Raw genomic sequence first — 19,759 nt, forward strand, 5'->3', positions numbered from 1 at the left:
CACAAACTTTTGAACACTAGTGTATATTGTTAGAAAACCTTTCTATTTTAAATAAATGCTGTTCTTTTGAACCTTTTATTGATCAAAGAATCCTGGAAAAATTATCACGGGTTGTGAAAAAATGTTAAGCAGCACTGTTTCCAACACTGATAATAAATCAATATATTAGAATGATTTCTGAAGGATTATGTAACACTGAAGACTGGAGTAATGATGCTAAAAATTCAGCTTTGTGTCACAGGAATAAATTACATTTTAAAATATATTCACATTGAAAACAGCTACAATATTACAGTTTTCTTGTTCAGTTTTTTTGATCAGTGTACATTACACACATTAGAATTTCATCATGTAAATAACAGCATCTGCCCAAAGTGTGTGTTTGCTCAGTTTGAGTCTCTAAATAAAATAGAGTTGTTTTTTTCTCCATGTTCTCACTATACCAGACTATATGACACATAAAAACCTGATGGATCAAATATGATGCAAGTAAACCACCCACTTTTTCTGATGATTAGGCTGTACAGGGTTGGTTCATTTATTTATTTTTATTTATTTTAATGTGTGATTTTGGTGTTTGTGTAGGGGATGACCAGTATGCAGAGGGAGCTGAAGACCGGCTTCCTCCACCGGGCAGCCCGTACTACCTCACCGACCCACAGCTCTGGTACGAGAGAGAACCTGCTCTTTAAGCTTTTACAGTTGTTTTAAACTTTCAAGCTAGGCTTTCTCAAGCCAACCTAAAATTGGTCTTGACAAACTTTTTTTTTTATCTAGTTTCTATTCAATTCCTAGTTTGCAATTCTGAGGTTTAACTGCAAGGTATATAAGACTCAAGAGAAAAAATGCAGAATCGTGAGATAAAAATCGTGAGATCGAAAATACTACGAGAATAAAGTCTAAATACTACGAGAGTAAAGTCGAAATACTACGAGAGTAAAGTCTAAATACTACGAGAGTAAAGTCGAAATACTACGAGAGTAAAGTCGAAATACTACGAGAGTAAAGTCTAAATACTACGAGAATAAAGTCTAAATACTACGAGAGTAAAGTCTAAATACTACGAGAGTAAAGTCTAAATACTACGAGAGTAAAGTCTAAATACTACGAGAATAAAGTCTAAATACTACGAGAGTAAAGTCTAAATACTACGAGAGTAAAGTCGAAATACTACGAGAGTAAAGTCTAAATACTACGAGAGTAAAGTCGAAATACTACGAGAGTAAAGTCGAAATACTACGAGAGTAAAGTCGAAATACTACGAGAGTAAAGTCTAAATACTACGAGAATAAAGTCTAAATACTACGAGAGTAAAGTCTAAATACTACGAGAGTAAAGTCTAAATACTACGAGAGTAAAGTCTAAATACTACGAGAGTAAAGTCTAAATACTACGAGAGTAAAGTCTAAATACTACGAGAGTAAAGTCGAAATACTACGAGAGTAAAGTCGAAATACTACGAGAGTAAAGTCGAAATACTACGAGAGTAAAGTCGAAATACTACGAGAGTAAAGTCTAAATACTACGAGAGTAAAGTCTAAATACTACGAGAGTAAAGTCTAAATACTACGAGAGTAAAGTCTAAATACTACGAGAATAAAGTCTAAATACTACGAGAATAAAGTCTAAATACTACGAGAATAAAGTCTAAATACTACGAGAGTAAAGTCTAAATACTACGAGAGTAAAGTCTAAATACTACGAGAATAAAGTCTAAATACTACGAGAATAAAGTCTAAATACTACGAGAATAAAGTCTAAATACTACGAGAATAAAGTCTAAATACTACGAGAGTAAAGTCTAAATACTACGAGAGTAAAGTCTAAATACTACGAGAATAAAGTCTAAATACTACGAGAATAAAGTCTAAATACTACGAGAATAAAGTCTAAATACTACGAGAATAAAGTCTAAATACTACGAGAATAAAGTCTAAATACTACGAGAGTAAAGTCTAAATACTACGAGAATAAAGTCTAAATACTACGAGAATAAAGTCTAAATACTACGAGAGTAAAGTCTAAATACTACGAGAATAAAGTCTAAATACTACGAGAATAAAGTCTAAATACTACGAGAGTAAAGTCTAAATACTACGAGAGTAAAGTCTAAATACTACGAGAATAAAGTCTAAATACTACGAGAGTAAAGTCTAAATACTACGAGAATAAAGTCTAAATACTACGAGAATAAAGTCTAAATACTACGAGAGTAAAGTCTAAATACTACGAGAGTAAAGTCTAAATACTACGAGAGTAAAGTCGAAATACTACGAGAGTAAAGTCGAAATACTACGAGAGTAAAGTCGAAATACTACGAGAGTAAAGTCGAAATACTACGAGAGTAAAGTCGAAATACTACGAGAGTAAAGTCTAAATACTACGAGAGTAAAGTCTAAATACTACGAGAATAAAGTCTAAATACTACGAGAATAAAGTCTAAATACTACGAGAATAAAGTCTAAATACTACGAGAGTAAAGTCTAAATACTACGAGAGTAAAGTCTAAATACTACGAGAGTAAAGTCGAAATATTACAAGAGTAAAGTCTAAATACTACGAGAGTAAAGTCGAAATACTACGAGAGTAAAGTCGAAATACTACGAGAGTAAAGTCTAAATACTACGAGAGTAAAGTCGAAATACTACGAGAGTAAAGTCGAAATACTACGAGAGTAAAGTCGAAATACTACGAGAGTAAAGTCTAAATACTACGAGAGTAAAGTCGAAATACTACGAGAGTAAAGTCTAAATACTACGAGAGTAAAGTCGAAATACTACGAGAGTAAAGTCGAAATACTACGAGAGTAAAGTCGAAATACTACGAGACAGTGTTGTAGTCGAGTCACCAACTGTCGAGTCCGAGTCGAGTCTCGAGTCCCAGTGTTCGAGTCCGAGTCCAAGTCCGAGTCACCAAAGAAGAGTCCGAGTCGAGTCCAAGTCGAGTCACCATTACCAGAGTTCGAGTCCGAGTCGAGTCTCAAGTCCCGTATTCGAGTCTACATGTCTCCAGTTGTGGCACGATTATATTTAATAGTTTAAATATTTTTTTATATATTTCTGATATATAAGTAACATTAAAGGATTAGTTTACCTCAAAATGAAAATTTCCTAATAATTTACTCACCTGATTAAGAAACAAGAACAACCAACTGAGTTGGCATTGAAGTCCATTAAGTAAACATCCTGAACTGATTTTCTTTTAAGAAAAAAAATTATTTTCCACTGGAGAAAAAAAAAGATCCTGGATGGCAATGGGAGGAGTACATGATTAGGAGATTTCCATTTTTGTGTGAACTAATCCTTTAACACTGTATTACAGAAATACACTCAGCGAAAAAAAAAAAAAAAACCTGCATTTTACAGGACACTGTATTTTAAAGATACTTAAAACGTAAAAATCAATACGATATGCAGAGAGAGAGAGAGAGATTGTGTGTGTGACCGAATTATTTAACGTGTGTGTGTGCGTGTGTGTGACGGCAAGCGACTGGTCAGAAAGTAACGTCTGACATGTTTCTTGTCGACACCACAGGATTTTAAGAGTCAAAATTGCAAAAAAATGTTTAATCTGACACAGTGACTATCGCAACAGACAAATATCGCAAAAATCTGATCCGGCACAGTGACTAGTAACGTTAAGTTATCAACAGACAAAAAAATGCTGTAATCTGAACCAGACATACATTAACCCTAGCTTCTTCTATTTGTTATCATATATGCATTAGTCAAAAATATTTTTTTGAAAAAAGCTAACGTTAGGCAATGGAAAGCATTTTGCTTATGTTTCTGGGTGCATCCGTGACAGGTGTCTGTTAAAGTTTGAGGTTGTGCCAGTCTTTTCCTCAATTGTGCGATTACACACACAACATAGCGCTGCTCTTTCCAGCATTAGAAGCAAAATTTGCGTAGGCGAACTTCACGATCCGGGGCACGTCTTTCTGCATTTTACAAATGTGAACATTTAGCCCGCGAATCATGCATCATGCATTGCACGAGCGTAAAAGTGAGTGACGTCAGTGAGTGTGTTGTCAAGCAAAGAGAGCGAGAGGTAGCAGTGTCTGTGAAGGGAGATCGCGGCCGGTCTTGGGCACGAAACAGGAAAAGTGTAACACCTTATATAATATTTTATAACATATTTAGTCAAAAACAAAGTGATGAATGCTCAAGTCCGATTGTATATATCCTCGAGTCCGAGTCCAAGTTCGAGTCATCAATCTGCGAGTCCAAGTCGAGTCACAAGTCCAGAGAGTGGATTCTCGAGTCGGACTCGAGTCCAAAGAATAGTGACTCGAGTCGGACTCGAGTCCGAGTCCAGGACTCGAGTACTCCATCACTGCTACGAGAGTAAAGTCGAAATACTACGAGAGTAAAGTCGAAATACTACGAGAGTAAAGTCTAAATACTACGAGAGTAAAGTCTAAATACTACGAGATTAAAGTCTAAATACTACGAGAGTAAAGTCTCAATACTCAGAGAGTAAAATCGATATACTACGAGAATAAAGTCGAAATACTATGAGAGTAAAGTCTAAATACTACGAGAGTAAAGTCTCAATACTCAGAGAGTAAAATCGATATACTACGAGAATAAAGTCTAAATACTACGAGAGTAAAGTCTCAATACTCAGAGAGTAAAATCGATATACTACGAGAATAAAGTCGAAATACTATGAGAGTAAAGTCTAAATACTACGAGAATAAAGTCTCAATACTCAGAGAGTAAAATCGATATACTACGAGAATAAAGTCAAAATACTATGAGAGTAAAGTCTAAATACTACGAGAGTAAAGTCTCAATACTCAGAGAGTAAAATCGATATACTACGAGAATAAAGTCTAAATACTATGAGAGTAAAGTCTAAATACTACGAGAGTAAAGTCTCAATACTCAGAGAGTAAAATCGATATACTACGAGAATAAAGTCTAAATACTACGAGAGTAAAGTCTCAATACTCAGAGAGTAAAATCGATATACTACGAGAATAAAGTCGAAATACTATGAGAGTAAAGTCTAAATACTACGAGAGTAAAGTCTCAATACTCAGAGAGTAAAATCGATATACTACGAGAATAAAGTCTAAATACTACGAGAGTAAAGTCTCAATACTCAGAGAGTAAAATCGATATACTACGAGAATAAAGTCGAAATACTACGAGAGTAAAGTCTAAATACTACGAGAATAAACTCTCAATACTCAGAGAGTAAAATCGATATACTACGAGAATAAAGTCAAAATACTATGAGAATAAAGTTGAAATTCTCCGAGAAAAAAGTCGAAATTCTCTGAGAATAAAGTCAAAATACTACGAGGGTAAAGTCGAAATACTACGAGAATAAAGTCAAAATACTACGAGATTAAACTCTAAATACTCAGAGAATAAAGTCGAAATACTACGAGAATAAAGTCGAAATACTACGAGAATAAAGTCAAAATACTACGAGATTAAACTCTAAATACTCAGAGAATAAAGTCGAAATACTACGAGAATAAAGTCGAAATACTGTGAGAATAAAGTCGAAAATTCAAAGTCGACTATTCAATTCCTAGTTTGCAATTCTGAGGTTTAACTGCAAGGTATATAAGACTCAAGAGAAAAAAATGCAGAATCGTGAGATAAAAAGTCACATTTTTTGTTTTTTATTTTTTTAAATATTTTTTGAAGCTTCCATTGTCCTCAGTTGTGTTGACTCTGAATGTACTGTGTGTTTGTCTGCGTCTTGCAGTGTGCCTGAGCTGTCTGAAGAGGGCACTAGCGGCGTCCGCGGCCCTGTTCTGTTCCACCCACCTCCCAACTGCAGGATTAGAGAGGTGCATTGTGGGAGTCAGGTCCGGCTCGTCGTCATAGCCATTCGAGACATTGCCAAAGGCGAGGAGATCACGGTGGACTACAGTCTGACCGACTGGGGAGAAAATATGGTGAATGATCAGAAAACCGCTCAAACATGTTTATATGCTCCATGCATCTGCGTAAATTTAAAACTCATTCATGTTTTGTTATCTTAAATGGCAGGGCTTTCATACTTCGGTGTCCCCACGTGGGTTTGAATGTGGATTCAACCCAGAGAGCAACATCAAGAAGGTGATTCATGCAACGGACACTCAAACACACTAAACATGAACTGTTGTTATGATTTACTTTTTAAAGGTGCTGTGAACACTGCAATCTGATGTACATCACATGTATTTAAACCAAATTGTAATGCATGTGAAAAATAGCAAAGAAAGTGTCTAAAAGGAGTCGTTCTCTACTGCGTGATTGTTTTTTGAAAATAGGAAAATAAACTGTAAAATATGCAACAATAAATTGGCAAATAAGATAAGTATTATTTTTCTTAAATAATCTGCTTTTGTTTTACAGTGAAATATTGCATTAATAATACTTTTCTTTTATATTATTATTTAGTCATATTCATGATCAAATAAAAAAAAAGCATAAGTCATTATTACGTAAATGAACTTCAACTGGAAAAACATCTAATTTTTATGTATCTTGAAGGTACTTTGAAAGCACTAAAATAACTACAACTAAATAAACTAAAATTTAATAAAAAATACACAACAAAATTACTAAAACATAAAAAAGTAAAATTGACATAAAAGTTAAAAACATAAAAATCCAAATCTAATTCAAAAAATTAACACAAACTATTATACTATACCAAGATACTAAAAAAGCTGTTGTGATGTTTATCAAACAACAATAAAATCATTTTCACACTGAACATTTGTCTTGGTATGAACAGGCCATAAATCTATTAGATATTTCTCTTCAGTAGGTAAAAGTTGAAAATACTATGAGAATAAAGTCAAAATACTATGAGAATAAAGTCTAAATGCAACGTGAATAAAGTCGAAATACTATGAGAATAAAGTCAAAATACTACGAGAGTAAAGTTGAAACATTACGAGAATGAAGTTGAAATACAACGAAAGTAAAGTCGAAACACTACAAGAGTAAAGTCGAAACATTACGAGAATAAAGTCGAAACCCTACGAGAGTAAAGTTAAAAAACAATGAGAGTAAAGTCAAAATACTACGAGAGTAAAGTCGAAATACTACGAGAGTAAAGTTGAAACATTACGAGAATGAAGTTGAAATACAACGAAAGTAAAGTCGAAACACTACAAGAGTAAAGTCGAAACATTACGAGAGTAAAGTTAAAAAACAATGAGAGTAAAGTCAGAATACTACGAGAGTAAAGTTGAAATACTACGAGAGTAAAGTTGAAATACTACGAGAGTAAAGTCGAAATACTACGAGAGTAAAGTCGAAATACTACTGGAGTAAAGTCGAAATACTACGGGAATAAAGTCGAAATACTACGAGAGTAAAGTCGAAATACTACGAGAGTAAAGTCGAAATACGAGAGTAAAGTCGAAATACTACGAGAGTAAAGTCGAAATACTACGAGAGTAAAGTCGAAACACTACGAGAATAAAGTCGAAATACTACGAGAATAAAGTCGAAACACTACGAGTAAAGTCGAAATACTACGAGAGTAAAGTTGAAATACTACGAGAGTAAAGTCGAAATACTACGAGAGTAAAGTTGAAATATTACGAGAGTAAAGTCGAAATACTACGAAAGTACAGTTGAAATACTACGAGAGTAAAGTCGAAATACTATGAGAGTAAAGTCGAAATACTATGAGAGTAAAGTCGAAATACTACGAGAGTAAAGTCGAAATACTACGAGAGTAAAGTCGAAATACTACGAGAGTAAAGTCGAAACACTACGAGAGTAAAGTCGAAACACTACGAGAGTAAAGTCGAAACACTACGAGAGTAAAGTTGAAACACTACGAGAGTAAAGTCGAAACACTACGAGAGTAATGTCGAAATACTACGAGAGTAAAGTCGAAATACTACGAGAGTAAAGTCGAAACACTACGAGAGAAAAAGTCTAAATACTACGAGAGTAAAGTTGAAATACTACGAGAGTAAAGTTGAAATACTACGAGAGTAAAGTTGAAATACTACGAGAGTAAAGTTGAAATACTACGAGAGTAAAGTCGAAATATTACGAGAGTAAAGTTGAAATACTATGAGAATAAAGTCGAAATATTACGAGAGTAAAGTTGAAATACTATGAGAGTAAAGTCGAAATATTACGAGAGTAAAGTCTAAATACCACGAGAGTAAAGTCTAAATACTACGAGAGTAAAGTTGAAATACCACGAGAGTAAAGTCGAAATATTACGAGAGTAAAGTCTAAATACTACGAGAGTAAAGTCTAAATACTACGAGAGTAAAGTCTAAATACTACGAGAGTAAAGTCGAAATACTACGAGAGTAAAGTCGAAATACTACGAGAGTAAAGTCGAAATACTACGAGAGTAAAGTCGAAATACTACGAGAGTAAAGTCGAAATACTACGAGAGTAAAGTCGAAATACTACGAGAGTAAAGTCGAAATACTACGAGAGTAAAGTCGAAATACTACGAAAGTAAAGTTGAAAAACAATGAGAGTAAAGTCGAAATACTACGAGAGTAAAGTCGAAACACTACGAGAGAAAAGGTCTAAATACTACGAGAGTAAAGTTGAAATACTACGAGAGTAAAGTCGAAACACTACGAGAGTAAAGTCGAAACACTACGAGAGTAAAGTTGAAACACTACGAGAGTAAAGTCGAAACACTACGAGAGAAAAAGTCGAAATACTACGAGAGTAATGTCGAAATACTACGAGAGTAAAGTCGAAATACTACGAGAGTAAAGTCGAAACACTACGAGAGAAAAAGTCTAAATACTACGAGAGTAAAGTTGAAATACTACGAGAGTAAAGTTGAAATACTACGAGAGTAAAGTTGAAATACTACGAGAGTAAAGTCGAAATACTACGAGAGTAAAGTCGAAACACTACGAGAGAAAAGGTCTAAATACTACGAGAGTAAAGTTGAAATACTACGAGAGTAAAGTCGAAACACTACGAGAGTAAAGTCGAAACACTACGAGAGTAAAGTCGAAACACTACGAGAGTAAAGTTGAAACACTACGAGAGTAAAGTCGAAACACTACGAGAGAAAAAGTCTAAATACTACGAGAGTAAAGTCGAAATACTACGAGAGTAAAGTTGAAATACTACGAGAGTAAAGTTGAAATACTACGAGAGTAAAGTTGAAATACTACGAGAGTAAAGTCGAAATATTACGAGAGTAAAGTTGAAATACTATGAGAATAAAGTCGAAATATTACGAGAGTAAAGTTGAAATACTATGAGAGTAAAGTCGAAATATTACAAGAGTAAAGTCTAAATACCACGAGAGTAAAGTCTAAATACTACGAGAGTAAAGTTGAAATACCACGAGAGTAAAGTCGAAATATTACAAGAGTAAAGTCTAAATACTACGAGAGTAAAGTCTAAATACTACGAGAGTAAAGTCGAAATACTACGAGAGTAAAGTCGAAATACTACGAGAGTAAAGTCGAAATACTACGAGAGTAAAGTCGAAATACTACGAGAGTAAAGTTGAAAAACAATGAGAGTAAAGTCGAAATACTACGAGAGTAAAGTCGAAACACTACGAGAGAAAAGGTCTAAATACTACGAGAGTAAAGTTGAAATACTACGAGAGTAAAGTTGAAATACTACGAGAGTAAAGTTGAAATACTACGAGAGTAAAGTTGAAATACTACGAGAGTAAAGTCGAAATATTACGAGAGTAAAGTTGAAATAAATACTATGAGAATAAAGTCGAAATATTACGAGAGTGAAGTTGAAATACTATGAGAATAAAGTCGAAATATTACAAGAGTAAAGTTGAAATACTATGAGAGTAAAGTCGAAATATTACAAGAGTAAAGTCTAAATACTACGAGAGTAAAGTCTAAATACTACGAGAGTAAAGTTGAAATACCACGAGAGTAAAGTCGAAATATTACAAGAGTAAAGTCTAAATACTACGAGAGTAAAGTCTAAATACTATGAGAGTAAAGTCTAAATACTATGAGAGTAAAGTCAAAATACTACGAGAGTAAAGTTGAAATACTACGAGAGTAAAGTCGAAATATTACAAGAGTAAAGTCAAAATATTACAAGAGTAAAGTCAAAATACTACGAGAGTAAAGTCAAAATATTACAAGAGTAAAGTCAAAATACTACGAGAGTAAAGTTGAAATACTACGAGAGTAAAGTCGAAATATTACAAGAGTAAAGTCAAAATACTACGAGAGTAAAGTTGAAATACTACGAGAGTAAAGTCGAAATATTACAAGAGTAAAGTCTAAATACTACGAGAGTAAAGTTGAAATACTGCGAGAGTAAAGTCGAAATATTACAAGAGTAAAGTCAAAATACTACGAGAGTAAAGTCGAAATATTACAAGAGTAAAGTCTAAATACTACGAGAGTAAAGTCTAAATACTACGAGAGTAAAGTCTAAATACTACGAGAGTAAAGTCTAAATACTACGAGAGTAAAGTCTAAATACTACGAGAGTAAAGTCTAAATACTACGAGAGTAAAGTTGAAATACTATGAGAGTAAAGTCAAAATACTACGAGAGTAAAGTCGAAATACTACGAGAATAAAGTCGAAATATTACAAGAGTAAAGTCAAAATATTACAAGAGTAAAGTCAAAATACTACGAGAGTAAAGTCAAAATATTACAAGAGTAAAGTCAAAATATTACGAGAGTAAAGTCAAAATACTACGAGAGTAAAGTTGAAATACTATGAGAGTAAAGTCAAAATACTACGAGAGTAAAGTCGAAATACTACGAGAGTAAAGTCGAAATATTACAAGAGTAAAGTCAAAATATTACAAGAGTAAAGTCAAAATACTACGAGAGTAAAGTCTAAATACTACGAGAGTAAAGTTGAAATACTATGAGAGTAAAGTCAAAATACTACGAGAGTAAAGTCGAAATACTACGAGAGTAAAGTCGAAATATTACAAGAGTAAAGTCAAAATATTACAAGAGTAAAGTCAAAATACTACGAGAGTAAAGTCTAAATACTACGAGAGTAAAGTCAAAATATTACAAGAGTAAAGTCAAAATACTACGAGAGTAAAGTTGAAGTACTGCGAGAGTAAAGTCGAAATATTACAAGAGTAAAGTCAAAATACTACGAGAGTAAAGTTGAAATACTACGAGAGTAAAGTCGAAATATTACAAGAGTGAAGTCAAAATACTACGAGAGTAAAGTCGAAATATTACAAGAGTAAAGTTGAAATACTACGAGAGTAAATTCGAAATATTACGAGTAAAGTTGAAATACTACGAGAGTAAAGTCAAAATACTATGAGAATAAAGTTGAAATATTACGAGAGTAAAGTTGAAATACTACGAGAGTAAATTCGAAATATTACGAGTAAAGTTGAAATACTACGAGAGTAAAGTCAAAATACTATGAGAGTAAAGTCGAAATATTACAAGAGTAAAGTTGAAATACTACGAGAGTAAATTCGAAATATTACGAGTAAAGTTGAAATACTACGAGAGTAAAGTCAAAATACTATGAGAATAAAGTTGAAATATTACAAGAGTAAAGTCAAAATACTACGAGAGTAAAGTTGAAATATTACAAGAGTAAAGTCAAAATACTACGAGAGTAAAGTCAAAATACTATGAGAATAAAGTTGAAATATTACGAGAGTAAAGTCAAAATACTACGAGAGTAAAGTCAAAATACTATGAGAATACAGTTGAAATATTACAAGAATAAAGTCAAAATACTACGAGAGTAAAGTTGAAATATTACAAGAGTAAAGTCAAAATACTACGAGAATAAAGTTGAAATATTACAAGAGTAAAGTCAAAATACTACGAGAGTAAAGTCAAAATACTATGAGAATACAGTTGAAATATTACAAGAGTAAAGTCAAAATACTACGAGAGTAAAGTTGAAATATTACAAGAGTAAAGTCAAAATACTACGAGAATAAAGTTGAAATATTACAAGAGTAAAGTCAAAATACTACGAGAGTAAAGTCAAAATACTATGAGAATACAGTTGAAATATTACAAGAGTAAAGTCAAAATACTACGAGAGTAAAGTTGAAATATTACAAGAGTAAAGTCAAAATACTACGAGAGTAAAGTTGAAATATTACAAGAGTAAAGTCAAAATACTACGAGAATAAAGTTGAAATATTACGAGAGTAAAGTCAAAATACTACGAGAGTAAAGTCAAAATACTATGAGAATAAAGTTGAAATATTACAAGAGTAAAGTCAAAATACTACGAGAGTAAAGTTGAAATATTACGAGAGTAAAGTCAAAATACTACGAGAGTAAAGTTGAAATATTACGAGAGTAAAGTCAAAATACTACGAGAGTAAAGTTGAAATATTACGAGAGTAAAGTCAAAATACTATGAGAATAAAGTTGAAATATTACAAGAGTAAAGTCAAAATACTACGAGAATAAAGTTGAAATATTACAAGAGTAAAGTCAAAATACTACGAGAGTAAAGTTGAAATATTACAAGAGTAAAGTCAAAATACTACGAGAGTAAAGTTGAAATATTACAAGAGTAAAGTCGAAATACTACGAGAGTAAAGTCAAAATACTACGAGAGTAAAGTTGAAATATTACAAGAGTAAAGTCAAAATACTACGAGAGTAAAGTCAAAATACTATGAGAATAAAGTTGAAATATTACAAGAGTAAAGTCAAAATACTACGAGAATAAAGTTGAAATATTACAAGAGTAAAGTCAAAATACTACGAGAGTAAAGTTGAAATATTACAAGAGTAAAGTCAAAATACTACGAGAATAAAGTTGAAATATTACAAGAGTAAAGTCAAAATACTACGAGAGTAAAGTCAAAATACTATGAGAATACAGTTGAAATATTACAAGAGTAAAGTCAAAATACTACGAGAATAAAGTTGAAATATTACGAGAGTAAAGTCAAAATACTACGAGAGTAAAGTCAAAATACTATGAGAATAAAGTTGAAATATTACAAGAGTAAAGTCAAAATACTACGAGAATAAAGTTGAAATATTACGAGAGTAAAGTCAAAATACTACGAGAGTAAAGTCAAAATACTATGAGAATAAAGTTGAAATATTACAAGAGTAAAGTCAAAATACTACGAGAGTAAAGTCAAAATACTATGAGAATAAAGTTGAAATATTACAAGAGTAAAGTCAAAATACTACGAGAATAAAGTTGAAATATTACAAGAGTAAAGTCAAAATACTACGAGAGTAAAGTTGAAATATTACGAGAGTAAAGTCAAAATACTACGAGAGTAAAGTTGAAATATTACGAGAGTAAAGTCAAAATACTACGAGAGTAAAGTTGAAATATTACGAGAGTAAAGTCAAAATACTATGAGAATAAAGTTGAAATATTACAAGAGTAAAGTCAAAATACTACGAGAATAAAGTTGAAATATTACAAGAGTAAAGTCAAAATACTACGAGAGTAAAGTTGAAATATTACAAGAGTAAAGTCAAAATACTACGAGAGTAAAGTTGAAATATTACAAGAGTAAAGTCGAAATACTACGAGAGTAAAGTCAAAATACTACGAGAGTAAAGTTGAAATATTACAAGAGTAAAGTCAAAATACTACGAGAGTAAAGTCAAAATACTATGAGAATAAAGTTGAAATATTACAAGAGTAAAGTCAAAATACTACGAGAATAAAGTTGAAATATTACAAGAGTAAAGTCAAAATACTACGAGAATAAAGTTGAAATATTACAAGAGTAAAGTCAAAATACTACGAGAGTAAAGTCAAAATACTATGAGAATACAGTTGAAATATTACAAGAGTAAAGTCAAAATACTACGAGAATAAAGTTGAAATATTACGAGAGTAAAGTCAAAATACTACGAGAGTAAAGTCAAAATACTATGAGAATAAAGTTGAAATATTACAAGAGTAAAGTCAAAATACTACGAGAATAAAGTTGAAATATTACGAGAGTAAAGTCAAAATACTACGAGAGTAAAGTCAAAATACTATGAGAATAAAGTTGAAATATTACAAGAGTAAAGTCAAAATACTACGAGAGTAAAGTTGAAATATTACAAGAGTAAAGTCAAAATACTACGAGAGTAAAGTTGAAATATTACAAGAGTAAAGTCAAAATACTACGAGAGTAAAGTTGAAATATTACAAGAGTAAAGTCAAAATACTATGAGAATAAAGTTGAAATATTACAAGAGTAAAGTCAAAATACTACGAGAGTAAAGTCAAAATACTATGAGAATAAAGTTGAAATATTACAAGAGTAAAGTCAAAATACTACGAGAATAAAGTTGAAATATTACAAGAGTAAAGTCAAAATACTACGAGAGTAAAGTTGAAATATTACAAGAGTAAAGTCAAAATACTACGAGAGTAAAGTTGAAATATTACAAGAGTAAAGTCGAAATACTACGAGAGTAAAGTTGAAATATTACAAGAGTAAAGTCAAAATACTACGAGAATAAAGTTGAAATATTACAAGAGTAAAGTCAAAATACTACGAGAGTAAAGTTGAAATATTACAAGAGTAAAGTCGAAATACTACGAGAGTAAAGTTGAAATATTACAAGAGTAAAGTCAAAATACTACGAGAATAAAGTTGAAATATTACAAGAGTAAAGTCGAAATACTACGAGAGTAAAGTTGAAATATTACAAGAGTAAAGTCAAAATACTACGAGAATAAAGTTGAAATATTACAAGAGTAAAGTCAAAATACTACGAGAGTAAAGTTGAAATATTACAAGAGTAAAGTCAAAATACTACGAGAGTAAAGTTGAAATATTACAAGAGTAAAGTCGAAATACTACGAGAGTAAAGTTGAAATATTACAAGAGTAAAGTCAAAATACTACGAGAGTAAAGTTGAAATACTACGAGAGTAAAGTCGAAATACTAAGAGAATAAAGTTTAAATTACAATAATAAAGGGGGAAAATCTTTGTGTTTGGCAGGGAAGAATTGTCTCATGAATACAGAGAATTCTGTGTTTGGCGGAGAAAGATTAAACTCAAATATTTGGCTGACAAGAATGTCTCACTCACAGCTCATTTGTTTCTGTGTCTCTTTAGGAGGAGGATCCAGGATCACTCCCTCTGTCTCTCACCGTTTCTGACTACCTCACTCCGTCTTGGTCGCTGTCGCCCTCCTCCTCACCGATGTCTCACTCGGAAGCCAGCGACTCAGACCGAGAGGAGGACGAAGAGGAGGAAGACGACGACGATGATGACGACGACGAAGAGGACCTGGAGGATCTGCGGGGCCGCATGATGAGACGCCGCAAGAAACGGAAAACCTCGGTGACGGTCAAGAAGAAGGCCCCGCCCAGAACCCAGCCCCGCCCCCTGTCCTTCACATGCCCCGCCCCCTCCTCTCCATCACCCTTCCAGCAGCCTCTAGCCCCGCCCACAACAAACATAAACAACAATATAAACATAAACATCGGCGCGAACGGCACGCTCTCCCGCCGGCAGCACTGTCCGTACTGCGGCCGACACTTCCGCTCGCTCGCACGCCACCTGGAGAAACACCACGACCATCAGCCCGAGGTCAGAGCCGCCATGGAGCTGTCGCACGTCCCCGCTCACACCGCCGGCGCCGCCTCGCACCCGTTCGCTTCTCCCGCTCAGCCCTCGTCCTCCCTGGGAACGTCCCTGTTTTCCCGCGAACCAAACGCTTTGTCTTCAGGTTCAAAATCTGGAAGCGTCTCTTTCTCGCTCTCGCTGTCTCCGCCTCCCGTCGCCAATACCTCAAAGAAGAGCTCGTTGACGTCGCCTAAGAAGGGAGCAGCGCTCGCCGCTAAAAAGAGCCCGGCGGTCACGCCCAATCCTCCCGCCAGACGAGGACGGCCGCCGAAGAAAGAGAAAGCACAGCAGCAGAAGAAGCAGGAGGAGGTGGAGCGAACGAAAGAGGAGCCGCCTCCCACGCCTGGGAAACAGGAGGAAAAGGAGGAGAATGAAGAAGAGGAGGAGGAGACTGATATGAGAGAAGACGGAAGCACAGAGGAGAAGAACGGCGAAATGGCGAGGTGAGTTTGTCTGAAAACAGGTTTCGTGGAGAGCTTGTGTTTGTTTGTCAGCTCTCCTGTCCCGTGTTGAGAGAAATCAGAAATGCAGAGACAGAGACACTTCCTTTAGTCTTTGGGCGTAAAAGGGCCTTTACAGTCACCAAAAAATATTTATTTTTGTTAAAAAAAACAAATAATACGGCGGTGTTTTAGTGCCATGTAAAAAAAAAAAAAAAATTCTAAGATTATGAGATTAAGGACAATATTTTGAGAAGTCGAAATCATGAGATAAAATTGAAATACTATGAGAATGGAGTCTAAATTAGTCTAAATGACAATACATTTGAAATTACCAGAATTTAAAGTCAAAATACTATGATAATAAAGTCAAAATATTTTAAGAATAAAAATTTGCGGGAACTTCAGGCATGCTTCAGTATGCATGTAGTAAAAAAAAAACCCTGAAATAATGGTAGGGGAAACACTGGTATACATATATTCACGGCAGTAGACATCTGTCTGTTGTTCATCCGACGCATTAAAACCAAAGTATCTCCATATAATGGAGTCAGTTGTCCTTTTTTTGCGACGAGTTCTGTAGCCTCCGGGCTGGTTGCGGGCGCCGGCGTGTTGAATGAGACGACAGGCGGAACAAAAGCAAGGAGGCGGGAGCGAGCACAGCACAGAGAAGGCAAACAAGCAAAGTTGCGAAAATGAAATATAAACATTATATTAGGGATGGGAATCGAAAACCGGTTCTTGTTGAGAACCGGTTCCCAGTGTTTCAATTCCATCGAATCGTTTGCAAAATTTGCAAACGATTCCCTTAACGATTCCAGTGGGCACGAATGACGTCATCACGCGCATTGCGTAGCTTACGCTCAGTCAATAAGCACTGGCGCCTAAGCGGAACAAACGCTCAAAAGTCTGGTAGTATTTCACCAAAAAAGACGAAAATAGGGCAACTTGCAATACTCGCAGCGTAGATATTTCCTCAAAGGGAGGAAATACCACTAACATGCTAAAACATTTGCGCACACAGCATGCAATAACAATAAAAGAATGTTGCGTTTTCGATCCGCTCCGGACTAACAGTTCTCAACCCAGCAGCGGCAGCAGCAGTAACAACGTTAGCATGTCCTCGGCTAATAAAGCTGCAGGACTCATTCATTCCCATTATATATTTTCTAGGGAGATGACAAAGATTCTCAGCCCTAAGTACAAAGCCCCAAACAGAGACAGTTTAACTATGCTAATCAACAATTTGTTGTCCCTTTTCTTCCAGATGAGAATCGATAAGGGAATCGATAAAGAATTGAATCGTTAAGCAGAATCGAAAATGGAATTGGAATCGTAAAAATCTTATCAATTCCCATCCCTACATTATATCGATATATATACGATATGTCAAAATTCATATCGAGTTTAAAAAATATCTCGATATATTTTAAATATTGAGATATCGCCCATCCCTAATTCTCGTAGTATTGCGACTTTATTCTTGTAACATTTCGACTTTATTCTATTGATATTTTTACTTTATTCTTGTAATATTTTTACTTCATTCTCATTAATATTATTCTCATAGCATTTCAACTTTATTATCGTAGTATTTTAAATAAAATATTATATATATATATATATTATATTACGGAAAAAAAAAAATTAATGAGTCACTAAAACGCCATCTTAAATTAAGGAAGCTCAGCCCAGGTGACAAAAAGTAATGCAAAAGTAACTTTCCATTGAAAGTAACCAAGTAATGCAATTAGATACTTTTTTTTTTTTTTTAAGTGAAACTGAATAGTAGTGGATTACTTTTAAAAGTAACTTTCCTCAACACTGGCTGCAACATATTGTCCATATGGCTTTAGATAGTCAGTGGATTGTCTTGGCTGTCCAGATGGATATATCCTGGAAGGTTGTTAGGGTGTTGCGATGAATAGCTAACATTATTGTAATATTGTTGTAAATTGTGTTGTTGTGTTCCTGCAGCTCTCAGCGCTCTCACATGCCTCCTCTGCTGTCGGCGCTCTCAACGCTGGTCCTGTACCTCCGCCGGCAGCAGCACTCGTCCTTCCTGTCTCTGTCCCGCGCTTCGCCGTCAGCCGAGGCCTGGCGTCTCCTCTGCCACTCCAGTCTGGCTCTCCTGATCCTCTACAACCGGCACCGCGAGTGCGAGGTGGCCAAACTCACCATTCAGGACTACCGTACCCGCGCCGCACCCTCCTCTACCTCCTCCTGCCCGCTCGACTCCTCGCTCTCCCCGTTCGAGCGCGCCGTTCTCGATCACCTGCCGCGTGTGGGTGTCCTGGGCAAACGCGGCCGCGTCCAGCCGCTCATCCTCCCTCCGCATTCAGAAGCGTGTCTGGATCTCCTCCTGAAGACGTCTGCAGACGTGGGCGTGGATCCCGAGAGTCCGTACGTGTTCTCCCGGCCGTATCACTCCCCGGCCACGCCGCTGCGCGGGACCGACCTGCTCCGGAGCCTGGCGCGCACTAGCGGCGCTAAAAACCCCACGACGCTCACCGCGCCCCGCGCACGACGACAGGTGGCCATCCTGACCCAGCTGCTGCTCCTGGAGGAGGGCGAACGGACGCCGGGTGCAGCTGCCAAACGACTGGAGGATTTCCTGCAGAGGGAGTATCACGTGACTCAGAGCTGCGCTCGGATCGTCCAGGACCCGGCTCTGATGAACCGCGTGGGGAGGGTCGTGCTCTACGGAGAGAGAGAAGGAGTGCTGTTCAGAGGAATGAGCCTGCAGCACATCTGCCTCGAGCTGGACGGTACCAGAAAAACTAATCACATACACTTCTGATCAACGAGAGAGCGTTTATTTCATCAAATACAGTAGGGCTGTGACGAGATCTCGCGATATACACCGATGCGTCCCAGTCAGATCTCGCAGAACGTGACGATATCATGCCAAAACATTTAGCAGTAATAATTAAAATATCACGATCTCTATTCAAACACCCATGCGATCTTATTCATGAATGACAACGATTTGTTACAACTGTTTCACGCTCCACTGACGCTTACCATGTTAAAGTTATTGAAGACATTCAAATCTGCTGCTGTTTCAGAAAGAGCAACACAAACTGTCTTTTTAACCACATCATCATCATTATTTCTTTGTTACAGACATTTAAATAACAGAAGTACTGGGATAACAGCTTATAGTTTGGGAATAAACACTTATTGTCTTCAGTAGCGATCAAACGAATCAGTATCTTCTAACACGTCTGTAGTGTAGCATTTATCCTCTTCACCAGGAGGTGGCCACAACCGCACGTTTAAAAAAAGTATTTGTCATTGAATTATATATTCATGAGATTGCAATAGTGAAACAAGTCTTTATTAATTGAGACACTGGCTCCTATTTTTTTTTTTTTTTTTTCAAATTTAGACTTAAGCGACGAACATTCTGTCAGAACCACTAGACAATTATGTAATTTTGTTTAGATTTCTAATCCTTTATTTCTTCAGAATCATGATCTCCAGATTATAAAAGAAACTTGTTTCAGTTTATCCAGAATCATGCAGCATTAGTTTGCATGTTTATTAGTGCATATAATTCATTACAATAGAAGTTTAATTTCATAAGTTTAAGTTCATATCAAAATGCACCTATATTTTTTTTTGCATTTTGTGTTTTTATTTTAATTTTTTTTTAATAAAATACTATTTTCCCTTATATAGTTCATCATTGAGGATTTCTTTTAAAAAGTTAAAAAATCTCGTCTCGTTCTCGTGAGATAAGTATCTCGTCACACCCCTAAAAAACAGTGAAGTATTATGAAAGTTTAAAACAACTGTATTC

At 35.1% G+C, this 19,759-nt stretch overlaps 1 protein-coding gene across 1 annotated transcript in view; it reads left to right on the plus strand.

The window, feature by feature from the left end:
• LOC141331750 (uncharacterized) overlaps positions 1-19,759 on the plus strand; it is a 31,059-nt gene that overhangs the window by 6,050 nt on the left and 5,250 nt on the right. Inside the window, exons 4-8 of the mRNA XM_073836780.1 lie at positions 586-667; positions 5,728-5,920; positions 6,015-6,083; positions 15,002-15,957; positions 17,932-18,722. Of these exons, the coding sequence (XP_073692881.1) occupies positions 586-667; positions 5,728-5,920; positions 6,015-6,083; positions 15,002-15,957; positions 17,932-18,722 (2,091 nt within the window). The remainder of the gene's footprint in view (positions 1-585; positions 668-5,727; positions 5,921-6,014; positions 6,084-15,001; positions 15,958-17,931; positions 18,723-19,759) is intronic.

This window comes from Garra rufa, chromosome 3, assembly GCF_049309525.1.
Source record: "Garra rufa chromosome 3, GarRuf1.0, whole genome shotgun sequence".
Classification (NCBI taxonomy): Eukaryota; Metazoa; Chordata; class Actinopteri; order Cypriniformes; family Cyprinidae; genus Garra; species Garra rufa.